The sequence below is a fragment of the Euprymna scolopes genome, chromosome 41, assembly GCF_053919585.1.
Source record: "Euprymna scolopes isolate OS-2025 chromosome 41, ASM5391958v1, whole genome shotgun sequence".
Lineage (NCBI taxonomy): Eukaryota > Metazoa > Mollusca > Cephalopoda > Sepiida > Sepiolidae > Euprymna > Euprymna scolopes.
This window is the reverse complement of record NC_136522.1, coordinates 33,263,454-33,290,677: the sequence shown is the minus strand read 5'-3', so window position 1 is coordinate 33,290,677 and position 27,224 is coordinate 33,263,454. Positions and strand designations below refer to the sequence as shown.

Sequence of the window (27,224 nt, the reverse complement as noted above, 5' to 3'; positions counted from 1 at the left end):
AAGGATAAGGGTTAAAGAGTGTACAGTAGAAGTTGGTCAATATAGTAATCATTAGTAATGAAAATTTGGTAAATTTAATAACTTATATGGAACGGCTCATCAAGAACTTATTTACTTTAGACTTGAACACAACCATATTGTAGTCAGCCGGAAAGCAGGAAAACGGAAGACAATTCCACAGGCGTGCAGTTCTAAGAAAGAAGCTTTGTTCATGGAATCTATGTTTAGGTTTAGGCACAGATAAAGAGTGGGGGAAATTATTGATAGTGTTTACAGCTAGACGAGTGTTTCTTGTGAAAGTTTGGCGAGGGGGGACCATAGATTGAAGCTCAGTTGAACACTTTCCATGAAAATAACGATACATCAGAGACAAACTCGCAACATCTCTTCTGTGAGATAGAGGTTGTAAGGAGGAGAAAAGGACATCTCCTACGAGGCTACGAAGTCTATTTTGAACTCTATCAAGGCAGGACAAGTCCTTTCTAGCAGCTCCTGCCCAGATGTGGCAACAGTATTCCATCCTTGGACGTACCTGGCTCTTATATAGATAGAGAATAGCATCAGCAGTGAGATATCTACTGGATCGATAGAAAGATCCCACCATTTTTCCAGCGGCCTTGGCAACAGATTTGATATACGTGTTCCATTTAAGATCAGGAGTAATGGTCAAGCCCAGAAGCTTGTCAAAACTTGAGGCCTCCTGAAGACGAGAGCCATTCATTTCAATTGATGACAAATGTGGATTAAAATGTTGATGATGTAAAGAGAGAAGCTTGGTTTTAGATGCATTAAAAGTAACCAGCCACTCCTTTCCCCATTGTACTACATGCTCAAGATCAGAGGAGAGAGAATTGGAGAGTACTTGCTCGTTTACTGTCTTAGATGTGGTACCATAAATGGTAGTGTCGTCAGCATAAATGTCTACAAATGATGTAAGGATATGATTTGGAAGATCATTAATGTAGATCAGGAAAAGAGTTGGGCCCAGGATGGATCCCTGAGGGACACCGGCATTAATACTGTGAGCTTCTGATTTTTGCCCCTCAACTACTACTCTTATGAACCTATCAGAAAGAAATGATTTAATAATTGAGAAGACTTTTCCAGCTATACCATAGCTAGCGATCTTATGAAGTAAACCTTTATGCCATACCCTATCAAAGGCTTTAGATATGTCAAGAGCAATTGCCCTAGAAAGATTGCCACCGTCGAGAGATTTGCTAATCCTATGCGATATAACTGTAAGGACATCTGCTGTAGATCTAGCAGAACGGAAACCATATTGAGTGTCACTAAGAAGGTTATTTTTGTTGAGATGTTTGATTACTTCTGTATTTAACACAGATTCTAGCAACTTACTCATGACGCACAGGAGACTTATTGGCCTGTACTGAGAGGGGGATGAGCGATCACCTGAATTCTTAAATACAGGGCATACTGATGAGATTTTCCAGGGAGATGGGAAACTATTCTCCTTAAGACAACGTTTAAACAGTTTTGTAAGTATGGGCGCTAGTTCAGGTTGAAGTTTTTTGAGTACTATAATTGGAATACCATCAGTAAATCTGTAAAAGTATCTCGTTCGTTTGTTGGGGGTTCTTCAAACAAAAAGAAATCCGTTTTTAAGAACATACCCAGAAACTGCTTATTGTATTTTTGTCCAATCAGGAGTCGATGCGTAAAAACCAGGTTCACTGCTATCGCTACTGCTGCTGTTGTGCAGCATAATTCATTTATTTCGTACGAATCAGATGGTTATCGTAGACATTCGTTTTCCCTATATCTTTTTTTATTTGGAATTATTTCTAGAAAGACATTGGGTGCTTACGTGATGAACCATGTGAAGGTTGCCAACATCCCCAAGTAAAAATATTTCTCTGGAACGAACTGGATTTGAAGTTGACACACCCAGGTAGTCAGTCCGTATTATTAACCACTGAGCTCCCGTCACCTCCTGTAGAAAACGCAAGAAACATAAAAGAAAATAGAAAGGACAATTATCTTTATTTTCATAAACAATATTTATTAATGAAAAGAAAAGTGTTGTGAATTTTTTTGGTTACAGATGTGTGCCTTTATGACTTGTGCATTGAAAGTTCAATTAAAAGGGGATAGATTAGTAATATGTTCAAGAACGTTATCATACTTGATCGGAATTGTGTTAAATACATCTTATGCACGAGAACGACTGGTTATAGTGTTGTAATTCTATGTTTAGAATTCGCACTCCTCTGCTAATTTGAATCGCTGCCTTAAGCCACGCCTACAATTACCTACTTGCTAATATTTTTTTCAACCTGTGTAAATGGCGTATTTGTTGACTATTGCGATTCTTGCATAAGACTTTTATCCCATTAAATCGGCACGAAAAACATTTATGTCTATTATTAATCGTAATACAGTTAACTAACAGTTTATTTAAATGAAATCGTAATATCATTAGTCAAAAATTAATTATGTTGTTAATATATGGTGTCATCATCAGCGTCTGGCCACTGTCCATTTTTACCAGAAAATTTAATCCGACTGTGATCCGCTTTCTGCTCAGTAGTTCAGCTCAGAACGCACAATAACCTTTCGCATTAGGACAACATTTTCAGGATAAATCTTCAACTATTACTTAAATGCAAACCAACTGCCATTTCAGGGCAAATTTCCAACAACAGGACTCCTTGTTTTACCCTCTTCCTTCCTTTTAACTTGGCCATTTTCTTCAGTTCCTGGCAACGTCCCTCGGTCTCTCCAGTTCCTAGCGATATCTCCCCGCTTTTCAAACTCCCGACGAAATTCAGCTATTCCAGTCTTTGATGACGTCTACATTGACCAGAACTATTGAGACACCTCTCTATACTTCAGGGAGGCCCTTTTAAAGCTTCGATAATGTCCACTTATTTTTCAGTTCTGTTACCGTTTCGGCTTCCAGGGACGCCCTCTACTCCAGCAGAACGCTCCTAAGAACCATACTTACCAAGCAGATTTTTTATTCTTATGTTTATTGCACTGTTGACGTATTGATGCTCTCTTGTAGTTGCGATGGTGGTGGTGGTGGTGATGGATTTAGCGTGCAGCATGGCGTAAGATAGCTGTTGTTGTTGTTGTTAAACAGGAAACAATAAAAAAAATGGATTGTTTCTAGTGTTTGATGTTGATAGTAAATCTGTTGATCGAACGGGTGAAAAATTGATTAAAACTCGGGCGTTTTTATTAAATTATATAACAAGTAATCTTGAGATATTCAAACAGAAAATAGCAATTCGAAAGAAAGGTGCATGGTACTACGCACAAATTAACGTGTGCGCAAATAAAAAAAAAAGATCGAATCTAAAGGCTTACACAAATTCTCTTTTTTTCTTTCTCTCTCTCTCTCTCTCTCTCTCTCTCTCTCTCTCTCTCTCTCTCTCTCTCTCTCTTTCGCCCAGGACTACTTGCAGACATCAGTCAAACCCGCTCTCTTTTCTCTCGGTCAATAAATAATAAACACCTAGCCAACGTGTGCGTTCCACGCTAACACACGATTGGCATGCTTTTATTTAAACATGAATATAATAAATATAAACGCTACCAAGCATCGAACACACATAATTATCTTTCAAAAAGCTAAATTGATTACACTGTCACACAAAACTACGGCACTCATGACGGGCACTTTCGCCTATATAAAAACGCATAGATCTTAACAAATTTTCCATCCATTCGACCAAAAGATACACTATAAATAATCAACCTCGCTTATTTTTCCTTTTGTAACAACAACAACAACAACAACAACAACAACAACAACAACAACAACACCAACAACAACAACAAAAAACAAAAAAAAAAAGATTCTTCTTTTAGATATCAAACAACAATGGCGGCTCATTATAATAAATTTATCTTATTTGTAAATTAAAATTTTGCCATAAAAGATATAACTTCTGTTATAACATTTGCTCTGCTTGTAGGTAATGCGTCAAGATTGTCCGGTTCTATAGAAAATGGTAACACAACTTCACGTTCTGCACAAGCACGAATTGAGGTGGATGAGGTTTGTAGAAAACATCTTTTTTATCACACACACGCGCGAGCGCATGCACGTACACGCGCGCACGCGCGAAATATACCACCTCTGAACGTGAAAAATTAATTCGCTGAACAGAACAGTTCGTGAAGATTCAAATCACGGTATTATTATTGATTTATACTATTTATGTCTAGAATCCTTAGTTCAGTTTTGTTCAATAACTATTAAATAAATTTGATTGTAAAAAATGTCTAAAATCTAAAACTTAATGTGTCTTAAAAGGCAATTAAAATATTTAGAATTTTGATTGATTTGTCTCTAATGACTATGAATAAAATTTATTAAATATCTGAAAATATTTGCATTTTCAAATGGAACTCTATGCACATGTTATGCTTTTTAAAATACTCCAAAGAAAATGAAATTTGGGGATTTTTTTTTATTAATTGATGTCTCATATATACTGTTACAATTTCACAAAAATAAGAGGATTCTGAATTTATTTATCAGTGGCCAATTTCATTCTAATGACCCACTTCACCCCATCTAATAAATTTTCATTTGTAATTTTCGTATCGAAAACGACGAAAATGTTCTCTTTTATTAGTCGAAGTAGTCTGGATTGAAATTGGCTCGGATTAAAATGAAGATAACGAATTTCTTAAAGATTATTTTACAAATCAAAACAGACAATCACATAATAACTATTTTTTTTTTTTTTTTTTTTTACTAAAAACAACTTTAAAATCGTATTTTTATAAAACCGAAAACATACGAAAATTTTAAAAAAAGACACCATTTTGAGTATGTGAAGTGTTTGGTAATTTAATCAATCATTCTGAAGAATGGTAAAAAGTAGTATGCAAATCTAGATTTCACTTATAAAATAAAACGATTCCGATATTCGTTTATTCTGCGAATACATTCAAAATGCCAGGTGGAATGTAAGCAAAATTGAGGGAGCATTTATTATTTTTTGATAAAATCTAGTGTATTACATCATAAACGGTAACTTATAAATAATTATACTTATTAAAGAATGAACCAGAGTTCAATGAGCGCGTGAGCGATTTTTCTGGGAAATGAGTTGCGTCCTGCTTGGAATAGCGTTCATCGTTAAATGCGCAAGAAATCAATGAATGAATCTTATTTTCGATTCAGACAAACATTCTTTACAATAGGTTCTGTCCACATGTTGCTCCGTCACGCCCGAGTAAAAACTTACATTTTACTTTACCTGTCACGCTTAATGTTAAAATAGTATTTCCATAGCAACTAATTGGATGTTAAGGACAAATATATATTTTTCAAACAGATTGAAATGTTGCTGAGAAATCGAGTGAATAGACAAAACCTGACAAAAATCAAGAAACGCTTCAAAGATAATGACCCGGATGGAAGAGGATTTGTATCTCGGTAAGTGTTGCTTTGTTATATTCTTTTGGGAGCCATACGCCGCTTTCTGGCGACGGAAATCAGAATCAAAATGACAAGAGTGCTGAAATCTAAAAAGAAAAAAGACATTTCTAACACTCCAACGACATTATCTCGGCTTCTTAAACTCGGCATGTTAACTTCGCTGCTAAATACTAGTTAAGTCTGGTCACGTATAAAGACCATGGGAGCGTGTGGTTTTAAATATGCATATGAGAGGAATGGCTGTGACAAGAGGGATAACTAACACAACTGAAATATCTGTATGTGGACACGTTTCCCAGGCATATTTGATAAAGAGGTACTCAACGAAATATTAGTTTTATTCATATACTACATTAAAATTGAAAAAATTGCAACAAGGGTATTTTAACCATAATATGTATTCGAACGAGAGTGATAAACGAACATTTTAGCTATCCTATGTTGCTTGAGAATCGTTATTTTATTCTATTTAGTTTTTCAAATGCCCACGCCTTCCTCTTCGCATTGTTGTGACATTCTATAATAGAAACATGTCCTAATTTTGTATGCTTCATTTCTTATATATTATATATGCTTTTAATTTTTAAATTTTTCAATTATAAAACTAGACTTTTTAATTAAAAAGAAAATGTTAAATGATTTTTTAAACTTTTATTTTTGTCTATTTTTCCTCCAGGGAAGCTTTACATCGTATCATCATAACATTAGTAAAGAAGGTTTTCTCGCAGACAATATTTGTACGCCTTCTCAGCAGACTCGGTTTGTGCACCAAATCATGCATAAGTATCAAAGAATTCTGGAGATCGTTGCATTCTGACGATGAGGAGAACTCGTTTTGGTTAGATCCGATTCAAAGACACAATCACCAAAATGATAGCGACAGTGCCATCCATTACGATTCTCCCCGCAGGTAAGAATTTTGATTTTGGTAATCACCCATGCACGAAACAAGTAAATTGACAAACTTATTATCATTAATAATGAAGATAACTATCATAGTGATCGGACCGATCTAAGTGAGGTGATATTTATTTTTCTTCTTTGGTAAATTGGACAATCACTCAATTAAGAATAGAAAACGGCATTTTTTTATGGTGGAGTAATTTTTAAATATCTGTTGAACTATTCGCATTTGAAAAAAAAATTCTATTCGTGTATAAATGCACCCCTCGAAAGGTCACTCATAGAATCGATGAATATATCGGCAATCCTTTCTGCAATCCAACCATATTCGATACAAATAAACTTTAATATTTGCCTGACTTGGCTTTCACTTATGAATGTCCAACAATCTTTGTTTTATTACTATTCAGTGATATGTGGGCCACTTTGGTGATCGCATTATCAGCAAAAGGCGTGCTTCTGAAGGGGTTTCACGCTCATAGCACCTCAACTTTCCAGACCTTTATCTGTGGAAGTTTACTCAAAAATAATGTTTGTTAAAACTATCCCCAGACTATTTTTGAACTGATGAGTGACACCACAGTCAAAAGCAAAGGCATGTGTCAAAATTATTATTTTGGTATACTTATCACTGAACGACGATCAAATAAAATTTGGAGTCGTATTTTGGTATACTTATCACTGAACGACGATCAAATAAAATTTGAAGTCGTATTTTGGTATACTTATCACTGAACGACGATCAAATAAAATTTGAAGTCGTATTTTGGTATACTTATCACTGAACGACGATCAAATAAAATTTGAAGTCGTATTTTGGTATACTTATCACTGAACGACGATCAAATAAAATTTGAAGTCGTATTTTGGTATACTTATCACTGAACGACGATCAAATAAAATTTGAAGTCGTATTTTGGTATACTTATCACTGAACGACGATCAAATAAAATTTGAAGTCGTATTTTGGTATACTTATCACTGAACGACGATCAAATAAAATTTGAAGTCGTATTTTGGTATACTTATCACTGAACGACGATCAAATAAAAACTGTTTGAACATTCCTGAGTGAAATTTGGTGGATAAGTTCAACATAGACGGAAATTTTACCAAATGGGATTGAATTATAGAAAAGTTTGTGAATTTCATTAACAACTCCTTGTGGCATTGGGGTGGGGTGGGGGGTAATCAAATTTCAGAATTATTAGAAGGGTGAGAAAGGAGGAGGTAGATTTTGGGAGGAAGAAATAAATATTGCCCAACTCTACATTAGTCAAACATTTGTAAATAATTCATATCTACTTAAAGGGGAAGATTTTTTATTCCGTATTTGATCTCATGCATTTTAAAGCTTTTAACATTGATTTCTTATAAATGATTTTAGTGCCACTAATCCTAAATTGGAATCAAACGAGAATGGAAACCCCGTCTCAACCACAAGAAGACCAGATTCACTTGCAGAGGGGAACGATAAAAATAGGAATCAAGTTGGTAAGTATTAGAGATTTCTTTATTTTTTATTTTCGGTTTGTTACCAGCAAACATTCCTGGTAGTCCGGGAACGAATGCTAGCTCCTACTGATTCAGGATCTTAGAATCTCTTCATAATATCAACGACATTAGGAGCCAGACTCCATCAAAGCATAAACGGCTTCAATAATTTTTCTTTTAATTGTTACAATTAATTCACGTTCAAACGTAACGTTTTAAATTCATTTTGTAAAAGTATACTATGATTTTTAGCTAATTTGTTCAATTAATATAATAACTGAACAGCTAATGGTTTATCTCCCCATTAACCCCTATAATGTTTTTTACTAAATGGTCGCCAAATGAAAGAAAACCAAAGTTCTTCTATAAATAGCAAATATATGTTTATCTCAGTGACCTAAACTGTTAGGTGTAGGTTGTCAAAAGTTAAACATGAATAAAGAAATACAAGAGTAACAAAGTTGGTGGACTGCCAAAGTTTTCATGAAGCAATGCTATCTTCGGCGTCTAGGCAAAAGAAAAAGAAGGTCTTTCTTTGTGGATGTCTGCAAGTTCTTTGTTTGACCTGCAAATACCAAAGGGTCTGGATGTCAAGAGTTCGGTTGAAACTTACACGTCCAGATGACTAATCGCTCTTCGTATGACCAAATCACCTTGCAGGAATTACTCTCCACGGGAAGAAAGAAATGTTAATGTGTATGCATGCTGCATGATACCAAAACTAATTCAATATGTTTCGGTTTTAGATAGTCGTGGCCCGATCGCATCATCTTTTGGTGGATTTTCAAAAGATGATTTATAAGAAATCAATGCTACTTCTCATCAAGCTCCAGGCGCAATGGGTCGCGATTGCCATTAACAAGAGGAAAAAGTCAGTAAGAATTCAGAGGGCTATGTACAAAGAGAAACTATATAAGGCGAAAAACGTGGAGGTCCGACCAACATGTCCAAGGCCGCCTTGAAGCCCTTTAATGTGGGATAGTTTACGACCTCATCGGGTAGATGGGAGATGCCACCCGAACTGAGAACGTTGCTTGGTGTGGAAGCTTCTGGAATCGTTGAAAGTAGACCTTTTTCCCGTGCCCACGGAGCCCGCGATTCGTGACAGGAGTGAAGAACAGGTCCCGGTTCAGGCTGCACCATCCATGAAAGATGTTGTAGACGAGAATGAGGTCTCCTGGAAGCCTCCTGCGTTCTAGGAAAAATGATTTAGAGCCCTTAAACGTTGTTCATAGGATAGACCTCTGAGGCCAGCCACCATTCTCGTCGCCAGGCGCTGAACAGGATTCACTATTAAACCGATCATTATGAATTTTGAAACACAGTTGCTAGGTATAAGGAGTCGTAATAGGGAGTATATTCAGACACTTCCGATTTTTGTGAAAGTTTAACAATCTCAATTAATAAATATTTCCTAAATTTCAGGGTTTTTTTTTTAGTATTTTAGAGAGGTTTTTAAGGCTATGAAGTACAGTCTCCCATTTAAAAATTCAACTATTTCAGATTTACATTAAATTAAAATCCATAGTCGCTAGACATAATTAAAAGAAAAATTGATTTACTGGCGTAATTCTATGGTTTTATATGGCTATTTTAGTGAAATATATAAATATATAGCGAATGCGAACACTGGCGAAACATAATTTGTTCCTATCATATTTTTTTCCTGACAGGGTATGTACAATAGCTTATTACATTGTAGCAATTCTGTTTGTGGATGCGTTTAGGTTGGTTGTCGAGTCATCATCATCATCATCATCATCATCATCATGTCGTATGAATCCGCAGGCATCGGTTTCCCCGATATTTTTCTGGTCAAAATTCTTTCTAGAAAGACATTGGGTACTTACGCGAAAGTTGTCAACTGAAATTGATTATTTTATGGAGCAAACTAGATTTGAACTTAGGATACCTACGTCGTCAGTTCGTGTCATTAACCACCGAACCACCGTCACTTCCCAATAACATTTTGAATTCATTTAGTCCCGACAATAACAAAACCATTCTGACAGCAACTGTTTCAAGCCAAACGTCACCTGCACGTTTTTTTTTATATTATTATTATTATTATTATTATTATTATTATTATTATTATTATTATTATTGCTACTACTACTACTACTACTACTACTACATCGCGTGGACTAGATTCGTCTCACGAACTGGATAATGTTCCAATCTGACCTTTTACTTATGGAGGTAATGTTTTACATTTCAAGTTGTTACATGTGTTGCGGAAAAAATGCACGCAGCCAGACATCAATATCTTTAATGCATTCGCTTGGGTGAAAAGGCGCAATTGTCTTTGATCTTTTGTGTTTCCGATTAAAAACTGACAAGCTGAAAATGACAGCCGTTCAGACGAGAAAGAAAAATGAAAAAGAAAACAGAAAGAAGAAAAATATTAAATATAATAGGCAATCAAAATTCAAGCAGTTTTTTAACAAAAAAAAAAAAAAATGGAAACCTGTGGATTAATACTGATTGAAAAGCAATCCACAAAAAAATCTGAGAATTATTTTATGACATGGCATGAAGCCACTTGATGTAAGGAACTAAAAAAAAAAAGCACTTCAAGGTTAGAAACTAGTCAACAATGTTCTTATTCCAACCTAGAAAAAAATAATTCTTCCTTTTTTGTCAGAAACGTCGCTCATAGAATGTGAGGAATAAAAGACAAAATAATGGAAGCGAGTGTCACGAAAGCTGTCGAAAGTAAATCCTCAGTCTATTTTCTAATCTCCATAAATTATTTGATGTTAACGAAAATTTTAGTATTTAGCTTCTATGTATATAAAACTTTATGTCCGTGTCTATTGGAGCTTTATGTGTTCCCTATAGAAAAAATTTAGAGAATCTACATAAAATCTAAAAGTATATTATTATATGTATCGAGCAAAACAATGAAAGTGCACCCATATGATGACATTTATAACATATGTATGAATTTCTCCAGGAGAGATTATGTAAGTTACCTCAAATCTCTACGTTACTATGTGCCTACACCTCTATATGGCCCCTTCAAATATGTATATCCCATTTTAATTTGAAATTTAACGATATGTACGACACTAATTCAGAGAGTTTTACAACATTTCAGCTTCTTTCGGCTATATCAGCGGGTGAAGCGAATAGGTGGGAGCAGTAAATAATGTTATAATATCATTCTCCCAGGAATTACCTCCTTTTTATGATTGCAAAAATTAGGAGTGGATGGAGTAAATTAAAGGAGTTTCTACAGAGTGTTACCCTTGTCGACCAAGAAATAATTTATCAGAAATGTGTATGCAGTATGATGACGGATGGAAGTGAAACCTGGCCAGTGAGGTTTGAGGATATGTGTTGCATGGAGTGAAATGATATGAAAATGTTGGGATGTAACTCTTAAAAACAGGTTTCGTTTTGATGACTTTAGTGAAAAATTAGATATGGACAATATAGGGAGATGTGTATAGACTTCAATTGTATGGTTATGCTGAAAAATGATTGAGAGTTTGTGTTAGTAGATGCAGAACAGTTGAAGTATCAGGTTCAGTTCATAATCGAAGGCAAGGGAATGATAGAAATGTGATCTAAGAAAAAGAGGAATGCACAAAAATCTGACCAGAAATCGGTTTCTTTGGAAGTCAATTTCGTAAAGACGTCAAACACAAGGTAGCATGTGAAACAGACGTTAAATTGATGATGATGATGATGATGATGATGATGATGATGATGATGACGATGGGGTTAGTGTAGTACCTGTTTTGTCATGATACCATTCTTCTACGTGTTACCTTCTCTTTTTAAGGGTGTAGTAGTTTAGTTCTGTTTTGATGAGATCATCCTCTCAGGTGTTTCCTCTTTCTTTGTGGGGGTTAGTTTAATATATGTTCATTCGTCAGTATCTATCCTCCCAATCATTACCTCTCCTTCGTGATAAGTAGTATGTATTCGTTTTTTTTTTTTTTTTTTTTTTTTTTTTGATACCATCCATTCGACCTAGACTGGAGGTAAGATATATTTGCTATTTTACTCTAATAGATTTGGGCCTTGGTGTGATGTGCCATATTTTAGATTTGCATGAGTTATATGTTCGTATTTCTTCACATTTCGTTTTATTTTTGTAAAAATTTTATTTGAATGTTTAGTTTATTCGCCACGGAAGATAATGGCGAAACACAAAAAAGCAACGAATATCGAAAAATGGCTAAAAATGAAATTCCGAGAGGGATTCAAGAACATGAAACAGGAATTTGAAAATCGAGAATCAGAACATAAAGAATTGGTAAGTCGAAGTTTACGTCACAATGTTTATTCGAAAATTTGAATTCGATTTGTCATCACCGGTAAGCGTCTGGTCGGAGTAGATCACAACGAACGGTCCATAACTGTTTGCTTTAGTTGCAGATTGGTAGCCAGCCCTGAGATCACTAGAACTGGGTTTTACATAGTGTTGAATAACGAATATGAAGTACCAGACATAATAATAGAAGAAATAACATTCTGCTGATTGAGGCAGAGACACCTGCTTGATTGGAAGCATAAACATCCGGTTGTTTGATGCAGAGATACCTATGTAGCACCGCTCCTGGCTACAGGTGGTGTATTTTGGTGAAAAAGTGCCAAGAACTGCGCTCACAATAAATATACATGTAGTTAAATTAGCGAATGAAAAACAGACAAAAACAGCAACTCAACAATGGCATTTCGGGAATGAAATGAGAAATTATGAATTAACAAACAAAATATATTTATATGAACAATTTTACAGAAATGTAAAATATACTTTGAAAAAAAATAAAGTTTGTTGAGAAGTTTTAAAGTTCTTGGATAAAAAGTAGACTAACTCGTCAGAAAGTTCATTTCAACGTTCGTGTGAGTTTACCTCCTTGGTGGCTAAGTAAACTGAAGAAATAGCAGCAGGCTTAAAAGAATTTCAGCGTGAAGCATACCATTTTTCTAGGGTGATAATGTTGGATGTCGAGACGCGTCGCATCATAGATGACCCCCGAAGAACTCTGATTTCAATTTACCAAGCCACTATCTTACAGGCTTGATTCGTTTCACACACAATTGTTGCTTTTTGGTTTTTAAGCGATTTTCATTGGTTGGAAAATATTTTGTATTTACGCGTTTTTATGAAAACTGACTTGAAGAAAGCGAATCTCAACAAAGCGAAGAAATAAAGACAGTAGCAATAATTGGATTTTGTCTTTATATTTTTATATTTGCTTTAAAAACTCACTTTTCTTTCTTCAAACAATCTAACCGAACTCAATTGGGTGGCCCAACGGATCACATCTTTTCTAGTACATAGATGAATTGAAAAACAGGCAGACTAATACAATACAATATTAGTAGTAGTAGTAGTAGTAGTAGTAGTTGCTTCAATAGTAGTAGTAGTAGTAGTAGTAGTAGTAGTAGTATTGGTGGTGGTGGTGGTGGTGGTGGTGGTGGTAGTAGTAGATTTATGTTTTTAATATTGGCAAATATCCATTTTTATCCCCAATGTTGTAATCAAGCAATGTCGATTATCTTCTTCTTTGCATTTATCTATTTTCCTAGGTGACCTTTGACCACTTTTTAGAAGTTCTATCGCTTTTTGGTTTGCATCTTGAGAAACCCCTTCTTCGTGCATTCCTTTCTCGGTGTGGGGTTAAACCACGACCAGAAGGAGTTCCGTATCGAGATTTCCTCCATCGATTCCAAGATCGAAGTGAAGCAGGCATGACTCATCAAGTTCTGGCGAACACAAAACATAGGTATACTATTCTAATAGCTATATACAGAGCAAATTTATTCAACATAATGACATTAAAAAGTAAAATATGAAAACTCCAGTTGACCGGTTTCATACTTCACTCAACAGAGCTAAATTGAGGTTAAATTGCCATTAAAAAAATATGAAAATAAAAATATGGCAGAAGACAAAAAGGAGGAAGACAGAAAAAGACTCAAATAGAAACCACATTAGATCCGAAAAAAAAATGTCCCTCTTACACCATCTATTGTTTATTGATTTAAACGTAGTTGCAGTTTGTACTACATTTGGCGGACGTCACAAAGATGGAACTCCCGCGCCACACAATACATTCCATCCAAGATTCCACATACAAATTATTTACTATCAGTTGTTTTGAATCATAATTATGGTTCAGCCATCTATGAACACCTTATAAGTAACTGTGTTTGTGACTCCAAGTTTGTGTCTCCAGACTTGTTCTGCATTCTAAGAAGTTATCATTCGTTTTCTCATTTGAAAATTTTGCAAATCATCTATATTAAGTCTTTGAGATCTTCTCTTTGTAAAATAAATCTTTTCGGATTCAATTTTTACTCCGCTTTATTTCCATTTTCTAATTTTATAATCGTAATTTAACGTCAATTTAGCCCTGTTTAACGAGGTTTTTTTTACTTGGAGTCACAACTTACCAAGGCCTGAAGAATAAGAGTGATGGTATAGTAATCAGTTATGGTGTGAATTGGGTAGGTTTTTTTTATTTATAGGGGACGGCTTAACAGGGACTTGTTCACATTAGATTTGAAAGCTACCGTGTTGTATTCAACCGGGAAGCATGTCAGCAGAACAATGTTCCAAAGGCGGGAAGTTCTGGGAAAGAAACTTTGTTCATGGTATCTGCATTTAGATTTGGGCACAAATACAGTGTGGAGAAAATCATATATAGTGGTTGTAGCTAGTCGGGTAGTTTTTGTGAATGTTTGGCAAGGGGGAAGCACAGATTGGAGTTCAGTCGAGCCATGAAAATAGCGATAGAGCAGAGACAGGCTCGCGATGTCTCTTCTGTGGGAAAGTGGTTGCAGAGAAGAGAAAAGGGCATCACCTACTAGATTTGAATTTTATCGAAACCAGTCAGATAGCGTTTTCATATTATATTTTTAATGTCATTATGTTGAATAAATCTGCCCTGTTATATATATATATATATATATATATATATATATATATATATATATATATACTCAATTTACTCACATAAAATTAATATACGAAAGTATAGATTTATACGTAAACTTTAAGTATTTACTTCAAAAGTGCTCAATACGTAGGTAGAGCTAGTTAGTAATTTATAAAATATATATGGCGATTAAGCTACACTGAATATTCCGCGTTTTATCCACTCTAGGACTCTTCAGGCTTATGCGCGAATTCTGTGGTTGTTTATCGTTTTTATATGCTCCTCTTCTATTGAGATTTTAGTTAGCCAATCAGCTTTCTAGTATCCACCGTGTCCTACCTATCAGCCAATAGGCATGCATTTATCGGACAAAGGATCTGTTTTAAAACTAGGTTAGTGTTTTTTTTGTTAGTTTATATATGAATATATATATGTGTACATACATATATGCACATATATATACATATATATATACATACATATATGTGTGATCGTTTATGTATATGCATATTTATTTAATTTATTTATTTGTTTATTTTCTATTGTTTTTGTTAGCTAGAGTAAATTTTATCTTGTGAACACAGTTATTTGCTATTTCGCTTCTGCAGTTTAATAGATGTTGGGGTTCTTTAAAGTACAGGATAGAAAATTTTTCATGAAGGCATAATCTATATGGGTCGTCTAGGTCCCTACACGTGGTAGCTTGTCTTATTATTTTCCATTCGACTACCGGCGAATGTCCGCTTTCTTTGAGTTCCCAGTATTTATTCGCTAGTGTTGTTTTTATACGGTGTTTTTTATTATTGAATGTACTTTTATGATCATAGCATCGGGTTTTGAAATCTAAGGAAGTCATACCTACGTAATATTTCTTGTTATTCGGATTTTCTTTCGCAAATATTGTTGCCTGATAAACTACGCTTTTGGTTAGACATTTATATTGAACTGGGCAAAGTGTGCGGTGTCTACAGTTGCATTTATCTTGTTCGTTATTAGTATTTTTATTTATAGTATGATTGTTCTTGTCCGGGGTTGGTTTATTATTATTATTATTATTATTATTATTATTATTATTATTATTATTATTATTATTATTTCTGCTAGTGATAGTTTTATTTTTGTCATGGTGTCTACTTTTTATTGTTTATTTTGTTGTTGTTTACATTGTTTTTATTCAATATTTTGTTATTATGTGCTTTAATTATCATCTCTAAATTTTCCCAACAAGCTTTAATTATCATCTCTAAATTTTCGCAACAACTGTAGGATAACTTTAAGGTATTTTTATTGAAGATTTTGTGTAAGGGTTGGTTGCGGGAAAGTGTTTTTCAATAAGATCTAGAAATTTCTTGCAAAGTTTTGTTTTTAACATTTGATTGTATGGGGCCGTATACCAAATTATAGTTCTTTTTCTTCTATTTTTAATTTTATCATAGTTATTGGTGTTTTGTTGCTTATATTTGATATCGATATTTTTTTATCCACTATTTTTAGGGCTGTTTCGTAGATATTGGTTGACCTGTTAAATGCATTTTCATCGCTTGAGTTATTACTGAGTCTACTTACGATTGAGTTAGGAATCTGTTTTATAATTGATGGTGGGTGATTGGACTGAGGGTTTACGTATATTAGAGTAGCGTTATCTTTTAAGTAGGGTTCGTATGTGTTTTTATCTAAATTTAACGTGGCGTCCAGGAAGTTTGTTATTTTTATGTTAGCTGATACGTCTGCTTTTAGGCCTAATTTTTTCATTTCCTTGTGTATGATTTTCTTAAAGTTATCTCCCTTGACTTTGTTGGAGTTTTTTTTTATTATAGCTAGTCCGTCATCTCTATATAGGCCGATATCTGTAGTATCAAGTATGCTTGTGAGGGTATATAGAATGAATAATCCCACAAGATCTGATGTCTCTGCAGAATCCCTGGCACCCATCGCCAAATCAAACGAATTTTTAATTTTAGTTTTTATCCATTGGTTATTGTTATTTATTAGAACTGATTTTCTACATTTTTTAATGATGTTGATTTCTTCCGAGGATATATCAGCGTATGCCTCGGCAAATTCTAGGGCAATGTTGAAAAGTTCTTCAGATATCGAGGGATAAAAGTCTATGATGTCAAACTGTATAAACGTACATTTATCTTTGTTTTCTATATTTTTAAACCAGGTGATTGCTTCGGTAGTATTTGCCCACTGGTTTAATTCTAGGTCTTGTTTGATTTGTTTGTTTACTCTAGAAAGTATTGTTTTGCTAATTCTACCTATTTCTGACGACCCATGTAGATTATGTCTTCATGAAAAATTTGCTATCCTGTACTTTAAAGAACCCCAACATCTATTAAACTGTAGAAGAGAAACAGGAATGCAACATTGCGGTGATGGGACAATGAAGTTTGGTAGACAGTGTTTAACCTATTAAGTTAGAGTCTCTTTTTTTAGACCTTTTCTTGCCTAGATGTCGTAAGGGCAAGGTGCTGTCCATCGCAATGAACAAGATTTAAAGTAATAGGTAAAATTATCAGAATTTGAGTTTTAAGTGAACGATTCAACAAGACAATTTGACAACTTCAATAATCTTTATCCTTGAGTGGCATTTAGGTCTTGATAATCGTTGATATATTAGTAAACACAAAACAGAAAATTATCCTTCAGAGGAACATCTGATGATTGGCTCTAAGTTATATGAAACCCTGTGTAATGTTGGGGCCTGGAAAAATGTACCAAGTGCTGTTTGAATCTCGTTTTTTTCTTTTTTTGTCTGTATTATGTGCCAACCTCATGGGTAATTACCATCCGTTCATTTAATATAGTATTTGTCTGCGCAAAACATGGGCATCATTTTAATGAAAATGTTTCTCACAAATATATTGCTGTTATCATCATATCATATTTTTTATTTGGAAAGATTTCATAAGGACCCCCACATGACTGACAAGGAAAATAACGAGAGCCCTAGGCGTCCAAACAGACCAATAACATCGCTGAGTCTCGCTGAGACCCGACTGGTCCATCTTTTTCAGAAAGATTTCTTGTTACTGCTGGGTATTTTAAAGTAAGAATTTCTTTCTCTTTCTTTATCCATTTATTTATCCGAGTTCATATCGGATTTTCATCTCTATATTTGTATTTCAGATATGATCGATGTTTCGACGTAACCGACGAAATAAAAAGAAAAGACGGTCTTGTTTAAATAGAAAATACATTTTATCTGATACATAACCAACATAACACCTAGAATATAAACAAAAATATGAGCAAACGTATCTAAGAACACTCAGATTAAAATAATGTCACCTTTTAATACACAAAGAAGAATGACCCATTCCTCTCCGAAAATAAACAAAGAGATAGGTGAAATCCAAGTCAACTGAACATTTGTCTGATAAAAGCCCGACCACTGCCTGTTGAAAACGGAAGCGGGGTTAGCAAGGAATCTGATTGTCAACTAGAAAATTTAATACCACATCTATGTGGTAACATCAATTTCATGGATTAACCTAATTAGTCTTTACGAGGATGAAACGAGGAAAATTTTCATAACTTACAAATATATCTATACAACATTAATATATATATATATATATATATATATATATATATATATATATATATATATATATATATATATACATGCGGCAAAAAGAAAGTCCGCACTTGTAATTTTTTCAAAAACTTCAAATTTAAGCTAAATTTGATGTAACTGTTTAAACAAACTATCATTTGATTGGCCTTTTATTCATCTGTAATTTTACCAGTTCATATTTGACTTTTGATTGAAATATCCTAGTGTTCACGTCAATTTAAAAAAAATTTCAAATTGAGGAGGCAAAAAATGTCCTTAGAATGGAAAATTGTTATTTAAATGTAAGTTTAGGATATTAATGCAACACAAATATAACAGGAACACAATGAACTAGTTAATATTTAGTAGCATAGCCCTTCTGCAATTTGACAGCGTGCAATCTTTGGGGAATTCCTTGAACTAGACTGCAGCAATACTCCGAGGAGAGGGCATTCCACTTTTCTTTAATTTGAAATTTTATCATTGCGTAGCTGTTGCTTGATGTAATGCCATACGTTTTCGATAGGATTGGGGTCCGGAGATTGTGCAGGCCAATCCAAACCGGAATATCATGCTCTTCCAGAAACCTCTTGACATTGCCAGCTGTGTGAATGGGAGCATTATCCTGCATGACTATGGGATTATCATCTAAATTCAGACCAAAGTAGTGTAGAAAATGTCCAGTCAACATATTAATGTACTTGCTCGAATTAATTCGACCTTGCAAATGAACAATAGGTCCTGGACCATTGGTACTAATAATGTCCCACACCAAAATTGAACCTCCACCACCTTGCAGCGTTGAAACTGAGCACCTAGGATTAAATTCTTCGTCTTTCCTCCGACGTAGTCCTTACCATCACTGCCTAGCCTATTGAACTTGCTTTCGTCGCTAAAAAGCACTTTTGACTAATATGAAGAGTCATGATTTTCATTGCATCTGACGAAGTCCATACGGCGCTTTCTGTTCTTCACAGAAATCATTGGCTTGCGTCTTGCAACATATCCTCGTAAATAAAATTCCTTTAACCTGCTTTTGACAGTAGAAAGAAGGCACTTTTTAACAAGATTGCACTTTTGTTGCATTTGGGGAGCCGTTTCAAATCTGTTTTTTATGCTGCGGATCTTGATAGTATTGTCTTCCCTGTTAGAAGTAGCTCTAGTGCGACCAGATTTAGGGGCATCCCGAACACTACCTGCGTTTTGGTGCTTTTACACAGTCTTTCGTGCCGTTTTCTCATCATATTTCAATCTGCGGCCGATTTCTCGATTGGATAAACCAGGAAGGTGGAGTCTAATGATTTCCTGACGATTACTAAGAGAAAGTCGTGGCGTATGGACAAAAGGTTACGTTGTATAACCTGAAACAACAACAATTACAATTATAGATGCTTTGTTGCCTGTTGGTGGATATTTAAAACTGATTTAGGGGCAATAATTTAAGCTGATTTTATACGAATTTGTTGCTGCGGACTTTCTTTTTGTCTCTTCAATTTGAAGTTATTTTTTATTGACGTGAACACTAGAATATTTCAATTAAAAGTCAAATATGAACAGGTAAAATTATAGAGGAATAAAAGGCGAATCAAATGAGGTACAGGTTGTTAAAACAGTTACATCAAATTTAGCTTAAATTTGCAGTTTTTTAAAACAAATTACAAGTGCGGCTTTCTTTTTGACGGCACTGTATATTACAAACGATATTTCAATTTTCTACATTGCGTCAATGTGTAAAACGAAACGCAATTTTAGACAAAGTCGATTTGCCATGTATTATTTGTCCCCAAATAATATTTAATTCACATTTGAACATGTCCATTACGGTATGACTATATTATTATTATTATTATTTTTATTATTTTTATTATTTTTATTATTATTTTTATTATTATTATTATTTTTATTATTATTATTATTATTATTATTATTATTATTATTATTATTATTTTTATTATTATTATTATTATTATTATTATTATTATTATTATTATTTTTATTATTATTATTATTTTTTATTATTATTATTATTATTATTTTTTTTATTATTATTATTATTATTATTATTATTTTTATTATTATTATTATTATTATTTTTATTATTATTATTATTTTTATTATTATTTTTATTATTATTATTATTTTTATTATTATTATTATATTATTATTATTATTATTATTATTATATTATTATTATTATTATTATTTTTATTATTATTATTATTATTATTATATTATTATTATTATTATTATTATTATTTTTATTATTATTATTATTATTTTTATTATTATTATTATTATTATTTTTATTATTATTATTATTATTATATTATTGTTATTATTATTATTATTATTATTATTATATTTTTATTATTTTTTTATTATTATTATTATTATTATTGTTATATTTTCGATTATTATGTTTACCTTTTCGTTTTTATTTCTTTTAAATTCTTTAAATTTTGTTTTGCATAAAAAATCAAATTTTCATCCTATAAATATAATATCACTAAAACAAAAACTTTAAATTATATTGAAAGTAAAGAACAGTGGATTGTCATACCTTAAATTATGATGAGTTGATTTTTCATTTTATGGTTAATAGTTTTTCACTCCAATCTACATAAAAAAATATGTGGCGTCAGTAATTTACGACACATATTGGTCATTGATACGTGTTACTAAAGCATTATTCTTTTCAATTGATTTAATCGATTTTTATATTTCATCCTTATCAATATTTTATTATTAGTCATCAATAAAAAAATGTATTAATTTAATAGCATTTTTTCGATATTGACTGGTGAAAAAGAGTCTTCTTCCGTTCCATTTGGATAAATCTAAAAAGTGGGAGTAAATAAGTAAATAAGATACAAAATACAGTTTAATTGATGGATATCAATAATATAATATCACCATTTCGTACTTAACAATATCGCCAGTTTGCATTTGACAATATCGCCGTTTCGTACTTAAGGGTAGCGCCATTTCATATTTGCCCCGTGGGTCAGTCGGTTACTGAGTTTGCGAGTTTGAACCTTATACTTACTTTTACTCTTTTTCTTTTTTTAAGCAGATTGTTTATTTCTACTTTTTTTTTTTTCGGTAATCAACGTAATTTATGGAAATAAAAATCCTGGATGATGTCGACTAGCCCTGCCTGTTTTACATAAAATTCCCCAGTGCCAAACACGTTCAAATTTGCATATAACTTTTTATACGCGCGTCATGTAGTATAAAAATATGTGCCAATGGCATTTCTGAAAAGATCTAACGAAAAAACAAAAATGAATAAAAAATGTATTTCTGATAAAAATACAATAAATTTTGGCAAACCATTATTATTTATAATAAATGGCTTGAAAAATAAAATTGAAAAGAATGAAAAAATTACTTATAATATGTGTTTGTAGCAGCAGTAGTCATGACTACAAGAACAACAACAACAACAACAACAACAAGCAGCAGCAGCACCAGAAAGATGGTGGTGGTTAAGTGGTGAACTGACCACCTGGGTGTGTCAAGTCGAATCCAGTTTGTATAAAAAGATCAAGTGCATACATTTAAAATTGTGTGAAACCAAAAACTGCAAACTGCATTGAATTACATTTTGAAACACTCTTGGCAACCTTCACATAGTCCAACTCGTAAGTAGTTGTCTTTATATAAATAATTCTAACTATAAAGATATCGGGGGAAACAAATGCCAACAATAATCACCTGATTCATACGAAATTGATGAATGATGGTCAACAACAACAGCAGCAATATCAACTGCCATTAATGAAACATCTACTTGTAAGCCTCGCGCTGATTGGAGCAAAAAGTAATTTAATTCTAATTCAACCACACTGAAACAGTCTCTTATGCAAACAGAGCAGTTATTCTCAAAGACTATTTAAGGAAGTGAATCGACGTTATTCTCTCTAGCCGCGAGAAAGCCCATACTGTGTAACCAATGCAAGTCACTCATTCCGCCACTAAACTTCTTTCCTGAGACACAAACCAAATCCACCCTTAGCCACTGATTATCGGCGTCGACATGAAGATTTCACTATCCAAAATACGACTTGCTGCACGTGGGTTAATCTCAATACCATTCGACACGTAGGCTAACTTCCAAAAAATAATTATATGAACTTTTCTTCGTTCTCTACAAACAGGATATCAATTCTACGTATCATGGATTCTCAAACCTTTTTCCTCACCCACACTCGTGAATTTATCCTTTTATCTTATTAAAAACACCTTGTCTATTATCAGGTTACACGAAGATGGCCAATAAAGTTGAAATAAATGTTTGAATGAGACTTTTTTATATACAAATTAAAACATAAAAGGTTTCAATCACAAACAGACAGAGAGACAGGATGCTAAATGACCATGTTGTTCCATGAATCATAAACTTATCTCCCGTGAACAATAGCAACGACTTACACTGAGAAACGAAAGATGCATTCTTCTATTTCCAGAAATCAAAAGTATATAATTACACCCCACGTAGCTAATATTGAACCGGATTCATTTTCTTTTCGGTTTGAACGGCTAAGCAATCGGACACAATTCGACAGACTGACAATCTTAGCAGGTCTTTCACTGATTCAGTTTCCAGACTCCCCTTATTTTAATCACAGTCAGGCCAAAATATTTTGATGCTGAAACTTTTTGTTGATGGTGACTGTTACATGTCTCTACTCTGATGATTTGCTATTTTAATACTTTCGTTTGTTGGAATGGACCATGAGTATAAACGACTTTTTAATAAACAATTAATTTATTAAGAATTATTTCAATGCATTTCTATATCAATAAACTATCGGTGTTTAATAATATAGAAACGTGATGGCTCTAGCTTATCAACGAATAAGATATTGAACTTTCTTATTCTACATGTCTTGCTAAAAAACATATGCGTATATGAAACATTTAAAATGAATTTGAATTAAATTATTTACAAAAATTTCACTTGTGTCATTTTCTGTAGGTCTTGTGATGTTTTAGAGAAAGGTTCTGTACCAGCAGGAACGTTCCGAAAAATTCTAAAAGAGCAATATGGTTTTGATTTCTCTGACAATGGATTCAATCGATTGATGGAGAATTTGCCTCTCGACAAAAACGGCGACGTTAAATATGTGGACCTCATGAAACAGTTTGATACACGGTGAGTAGAACCTTTATAAAAAAAGGATTATATAACAGATTACCTACCCTTGTCTATTGTGTGAATAAATATGTGGCGTCAGTAATTTACGACATATATTGATCATTGATACGTGTTACTAAAGCATTATTCTTTTCAATCGATTTAATTTACAATCTTCTACAACAGCTCCATTTTGATTGGCCAATCACCTGACATTTAATTTTGGTGAAACAAAGACGAAAAGTCTTTTCTTTTCATATTTCTGAAATAGTTTTCGTATAAATTAGACACTTTCTGCCATGCCGTCCTGTCCAAGTTTTAAAGGAACCATCTTTCACAATATTAGGTAAGTATTACATATTAGGGACCCTACGTTAATTGTGATTAAGTTAGCTAATGTGAATTTTGATAAAGATCACACCGAGTATATGGTAATAACTTAGATCTGCAAGACAGAATCGTTCCCAGAAATGAATGACGTAAAGTTGAGTCAGGAAGCAGCAAGTCGAACCCCGTAAACAAAACAGAGTGATATGATGAATGACGTCATGTTTTTGAATTGAGATGAACAAAGGTTTCCAAATCAGTCTCTCCGTAAAAGTCGTTCCAATGAGACATCGTTAATAATGTAGAATAATTTAAGTGGAATCTTACATCGACATATCTGTCCGGGTGCGTCACTCATTTCAGTAAGTTAAGAAGTTAACAGAACAATAGTCCTCTCTCTCTCTCTCTCCAGAGTCAAATCGCTCCAAATAAAACCACTTATGAAAACTTTCAGCGAACGTCTCCTTGTGTCGACTATAAAAGAAATGAAGAAAGAGATCATATATGAATACTCTACACATATAAAGGACCTACGTATGTATAACGAACTTTGGATTCTGTTATTGAAAATATTACATAAGTTAGTCTTTTAATTTAGCTGCAAACGCACGGAGTTTGCAAGACATAATCTGTATTATACTTTAATATATAATTTTTCTCTGTCTAATGTACTTTATAGTCAATGATTTTTTAAGCTTATCTTTCAAACCTTCTGACGACGACGACGACGACGACGACGACGACGACGACAACAACAACAACAACAACCTATTCACTTCTTTTGCCACTAATTTTTCTTCTTATTTTACGTTATATTTTGGGTAGTTTAATGCTGGATGTAGCCTTTATAATAAATTTACAATGTACAGTTTTATACTGCCCGAGACTTACTTTTCTCAGCGATTATTGCGTAAGACTCAACTGTAACATTTTCAATAACAAAATAAAGTTTTTATGCATTCGCTGGGGGTGTTTATATGGCACAATCACGTTAACATTGATTCTCGCCAGATCACCGAAATTAAGTAAAGCTGAAACTGGCCCGTACCAGATGGGTGACCCATTTGAGACTACCAATAGGCTGTATATAGGTGAAATATCAAGTCAGTCCTCCTGTTTCCAATGCATGTAGTGGCGGTGTGCACACATATTACCAGCCATATTAAAAGATGATGGAGTTTATCGAACTCAACCATCTCAACTGCGGTCGCAAAATGATACTGAGTGATGATACGTGCTTATCGGGCGTATCCACTTCTTTTCATCGTCGCCATTTTTTCATGAAGAAGGAGGAGACATTCGTTGAGTTTTCTGCAAGTATTTTTGGAAGAAAATGAACTAGGGAGAGATTTATGTTTTTTCTTAACTAATTGTTTATTTCTTAGCTTTACTTTCTAACCCACTGAAATGTTTATTTCTCTCAGCTCGAAAACATGACACCATCCGCCATCGTTTAACTTTGTTTTGTCTGCTCCATTTGACCTGTTGCCCTCTGTCTCAACTTTACATCATCCATTTTCTATTCAATCCTGAGAATGATTCTGCTTAACAGATTATCATGGATTATCATGTACTATAATGTGACCTTTGTTAAAATTCGCACTAGCTAACTTAATTGCCACTTACGTAGGGCCCCTAATATGTAACACAACAAACACAGTATTACAGAAATGTACACTTAGTCCACATATACATGTTTTATATGACATTTTTTTAATAGTTTGTATAGACAAATTATTAATAAAATGTTATGTTCTTCTTCAATACCTGCATCTTTACCGTTTTTTCATCACGTGTATTAGTAGCAGGGTTACACACGGCCATTTTAGTGTGCAAAAGATAGCGGAGTTTCATTTTAACTACAACAGTTAAGCAGTATTTTAAGCATTAGTTCCATGGTCAAGTAAGTATTGGGAAAATCGATCATGACTAACTTATCACATTTTGTACCCTATTAATGTGTAAAGGTTAAACAAACACAATAAGAATGAAAATGTTTTCTTTAGCAAATCTTCTTCATAAGAAGTATGTGTGTGTGTGCGCGTGCGCGTGTGTGTGTATTACTTTTTTATATTAAAGAATAAATAACATTTTTAAATCAATGTTAGCATTAACTTTTTACAGACATTATTTTTGGAGATTTAAAACCAGATATTTAATTAATATGGTGTCTTTTTATTCTACAGTTGTCCAGAACCAAGTTTATTCAAAGAGAAGATGAATGGTTCTGTCATAACCAAAGATACTAAGACGCAAGTTTCTCCTTCGCTTTCTCCAAAAAGATCCGAGAGTCCAGAAATTCGTACCAACAAAGAAAATACAAGCCCCAACAATGATTGCAACGTGAAAATGTCTCCGGCCCGACGCTCCCAACAACAGCTGTACATGATCATTCGATCTCTTATAAACCAGAAATATCGAAAGGTCGAAGAGGCGTTTTATGAAATTGATGAGGCAAACAGTGGTCGGCTTACACAGGAAATGACGTATCAATTGTTACGAAAGTAAGTTTAACATGTATAACTATTATATTATGTAACAAACGTAACGCTTCACTTCATGCATTCTCATGTCCCACCTAATAACAGCTGTATTATATTGAAGTGGATTATTCTGTGGTAACATATGCTATTCTTTTCGGTTTCGGTTTAACTCTTTTTCTTTCCTTTTCATGTTTTTCATGGCATTTTTAATAGCGTCGAATTTTTACAAAGTTATTTGAACAAATGCGAAAAAGCTTTAAATCATTTTTCTTTCTCTGCTTTGTTGAGATTCAATCTCTTCATCGTCAGTTTTTATTAAAAAAAAAAGTGTGAACTCAAGATATTTTCCAAACAATAAAAATCATTTCAAGCAAAAAACGTAATAATTCTGCGTGAAATTAACCAAGGCAATAGGACAGAGACTTAGTAAACTGAATTCAAAGTTCTTCCGAGAAAGACACCTGCGACACGACGCTCCTCAAGTATCAACAACGGCCGTCCTAGAAGATTGAAATGCGCCACGGTGAAATTCTTTTAAGCCTGCTGCTATTTCTTCAATGAACAAAGCTACCCAGAAGGTAAACTCCCATATAGACGTAGACACATACGTGCGAGCGAAACGGAACTTTAAATCGACCTGATGTTTTTGTCTACTTAACCAAGAACTTTAAAACTTATCAATAAACTTTGCTCTTTCAAAGTATGTTTTACATTTTTGTGAAATTGTTGATATCAAAATATTTTGTTCGTTTATTCATGTTTTCCTGATTTCATTCCAAAATTGTTGAGTTAGCTCTTGATCCATTTGTAACATTCATGTTTTACGCTTCTGACTTTTTCAGATGAGAATTCAAATGATACTCCGTATTCTTTGGATTTTTATTAGGGTCTAACGCTCTCATTCCGTCAACCATGACGGAATAAAAGTCTTAAATAATTCGCAATTATATTTTGGGGTCATCGCACTAAGGCTTTAATCTTCAATCTCCAGAAG

At 33.6% G+C, this 27,224-nt stretch overlaps 1 protein-coding gene across 1 annotated transcript in view; it reads left to right on the top strand.

The window, feature by feature from the left end:
• The window catches only part of LOC145266457 (uncharacterized), a 100,201-nt gene that overhangs the window by 51,844 nt on the left and 21,133 nt on the right, over positions 1-27,224 (top strand). Inside the window, exons 3-11 of the mRNA XM_080122136.1 lie at positions 3,945-4,027; positions 5,319-5,419; positions 6,099-6,332; positions 7,713-7,819; positions 11,950-12,086; positions 13,367-13,563; positions 17,624-17,770; positions 23,262-23,438; positions 25,934-26,251. Of these exons, the coding sequence (XP_079978262.1) occupies positions 3,945-4,027; positions 5,319-5,419; positions 6,099-6,332; positions 7,713-7,819; positions 11,950-12,086; positions 13,367-13,563; positions 17,624-17,770; positions 23,262-23,438; positions 25,934-26,251 (1,501 nt within the window). The remainder of the gene's footprint in view (positions 1-3,944; positions 4,028-5,318; positions 5,420-6,098; positions 6,333-7,712; positions 7,820-11,949; positions 12,087-13,366; positions 13,564-17,623; positions 17,771-23,261; positions 23,439-25,933; positions 26,252-27,224) is intronic.